The sequence below is a fragment of the Austrofundulus limnaeus genome, unplaced genomic scaffold, assembly GCF_001266775.1.
Source record: "Austrofundulus limnaeus strain Quisiro unplaced genomic scaffold, Austrofundulus_limnaeus-1.0 Scaffold1494, whole genome shotgun sequence".
NCBI lineage: Eukaryota > Metazoa > Chordata > Actinopteri > Cyprinodontiformes > Rivulidae > Austrofundulus > Austrofundulus limnaeus.
The window spans coordinates 61,169-64,061 of NW_013953896.1; the positions used below are offsets into that span (position 1 = coordinate 61,169).

The 2,893-nt window shown below is 38.0% G+C and overlaps 1 protein-coding gene across 1 annotated transcript in view; it reads left to right on the forward strand.

Annotated features, from left to right (window-relative positions):
* Positions 1-1,698, forward strand: part of LOC106535580 (spectrin beta chain, non-erythrocytic 4) — a gene marked incomplete at its 3' end in the record, with an annotated part of 45,866 nt that extends 44,168 nt beyond the window's left edge. Inside the window, 2 exon segments of the mRNA XM_014032620.1 lie at positions 1,207-1,337; positions 1,494-1,698. Coding sequence (XP_013888074.1) covers positions 1,207-1,337; positions 1,494-1,698 — 336 coding nt within the window.
* Positions 1,699-2,893: the final 1,195 nt, after the last annotated feature.

The following is a 2,893-nucleotide window of genomic DNA, read 5'->3' on the forward strand; positions in this document are numbered from 1 at the left end:
AGGGTCAGGCTGTATAGAGGTCTAATACCGTCATGTAGGCCTCGTAGCTCACAGTGTTTATGGTTTAGACACGCCCACTCTTGTGACATGCCCACTCTTGTGACACATCCACTTCGATTCCGCAGATAACCCCTTCTCCTGTGATGAGGAAGTTCAGCTTAAAGACACGTCCCAGAGGTGTTTCTGGTCCCCACCTGTTGTTTTGTCAGTTCCATCAAGAAAAATCCTGTTACTACAACCCATCACTGCATGGTTCACATTTTTATCTACTTTTGGTACTTTAGCTTCAAGACTTGGACCAAAATTCACAAAATAATGATTGAATCCATTTACAATTTCATTCTGATCATAAATTTCATTGTCATCCTTTACAAAATATTGAGAAATACTTGATTTTGCTGTTTTTTTCGAAACCTCGATTCCTTCCCACTCCCCCTTCTCTCCACTGTAAATAAAACCACACTTACCTTTTGAAGAAAAACTCGTGTCTGTTACTTCACGTCTGCTGAACTTTTAGACATTTAGCTCTGGTTCTGATAGACAGAGGTGCTGGGGTCCTCGAAGCGGACTAGAACCWGCATCAGACAAGCAGAGGTCATTGGGGCAATGTGCACCTCTGGTGTTGTAGTCTGTGATGCACTTAATACCCTGCCACACGCCGTACAGATCCTGGGAGGTGAAATGATCCTGGATCTTGCCGACGTGCAGTTTTTGCCCGTTTAATAACTGCAGTCAGACCTGACCTTGCTGCCCTGAGTGACTGTTCATCACCAGACTTGAACGCATCAGTCCTGGTCTTTAACAGTGACCCAAACTCTGCAGCCACGTTGTCTGTTTTGRGTAGCGTCTCACAGTGTTTGTGGTGGTAACGTCCTCCACACACTTCTCCACATATCCCAGAGCAGCAAACGTGTACTCCTGTGAGCTCACAGCATCCTCACAGACAGCGCCTCCTGCTTCAGACATTATTACGCCAATAGATTGAGCTGAATCTTTACATTGTTGCAATCTTCTGTCTACCTTACAAGTTTTATATCAAAGACACAAAATGGATAAAAAATTTGATTTCATTGACAGTGAAGGTTTTTTTTTGTAAAGCTAGAGTTTTTACAGACCAGTATTTGATTTATAACAACAAAAACAAACGTAAAAAATTCAAAAGGATGAATACTTTTTTATAGGCTCTGTATTTGGACATTATTTTAGGATGAGGCAAGTACTCTACAGCTGCTGAAGGCCCACCTGGCTCTGGAGCAAACAGTGGAAACTTATGCAGAGACAGTAGGCATGCTGTCCCAGCAATGCCAGCGTTTATTGGAACTGGGGCACCCRGAGAGGTGGGACTTGAATATATTTAATTTACTTTATTACATATTTTATTGCAATTTTTCACAGGATCGAATATGTATGGATGTTTTTTTTTTTGCTTGTTTTTGTTTTTATTTTTATTTTCATGTGGTTACTTCATTTTCTTTTCTCCCAATTTTCAACAGTGAGCAGATTACAAAGCAGCAGTCCCACATAGACCGGCTGTACGTGTCGCTCAAAGACATGGTGGATCACAGAAAGACCAAGCTCGAGCAACAGTACTGGCTCTATCAACTTCACAATGAGGTCGAGGAGTTAGAGAAGTGGATTACTGAGCGTGAAGCAGTGGCAAGTTCAACCGAGCTGGGCAAAGACCTGGAGGATGTAACGGTCAGGGCGTCAACATGCATTCTTTGCTCTACTCAGAGGAAAATGCTTCAATGCCTTGCATGCCAAAGTGTTAAACAGCAACTTTTGATTGATTGGTTGATTGATTGGTTGATTGATTGATTGGATTTTATTTTGAATATGATCAAATAAGAAACCAATGAGCACAGCAAACATAAAACATTGTTTTTTGATCAAAAAATGTGATTTGATTCTTAGTTTAAACAATAAATGGTAAATGGACTGMACTTACRTAGTGCCTTTCTGTCCTACCAGGATACTCAAAGTGCTTTATAAATCACCTAATTAGTGAGTACTTAAAGAGTAACTTACCCCAAAATTTACTTTTTTAGCTGATAAACTGTCTAGAATGTGTCTAGAATGTTATATAGTACTGTTTCTGTGCTAATTTTGATGTTTTTGTGCGTATTTGTTCAAATCTGTAATATTTGGTCTAAAAACATGTTTTTGCTGCTCATATGGGTCATGTGTCTAAACAGAAGTAGAAAAAACACATTTATTTATTCATACCTCTTCACTATCGTTTAGAAACTCATGTGTTTGTTCACTTGATGGCCTGTTAGTGTGACACATGTTGAACACCTCCTGATTAAAATTTCCTGAAAGTTTTTAAAAATATATATATTCACTGCTTTTAGTTTTTTTGGTTGTTTTGGTTTTATATTTCTGCTTGTGCTGTTGTTTACTTTAAAGAAGAGAAAGCTTTGCTATTTTTCAAAGTATTTTTCACTGAAGTTTAGCGTAAATGGCAACATATTGGAGGTGTATGTACTAAAATAATGTTTTGAAAGGCGGCGAGGACAGTTCTTTAACAGTGGTTTACCTGTTACTGCTCTCAGACTGGGTAGATGACATGAAGCTATGGCCCAATGTTAGACACTACTGACATCAACTACCTCKTCTTTTCCAAAGACATACACACATGCAAAATCATAAATGTCAGTAGTTCTAGAAGAGAAATATTCCTAAGAACCCCCGCCGAATTTTTATAATTTTATGAAAGTATTGTGAATAGCCTTTTTATAACCTCCTATTCTACAGGTGCTGGTCATAAAATTAGAATATCATGAAAAAGTAGATTTATTTCAGTAATTCCATTTAAAAAGTGAAACTTGTATATTATATTCATACATTACATACAAACTCATATATTTCAAATGTTTATTTCGTTTAATTT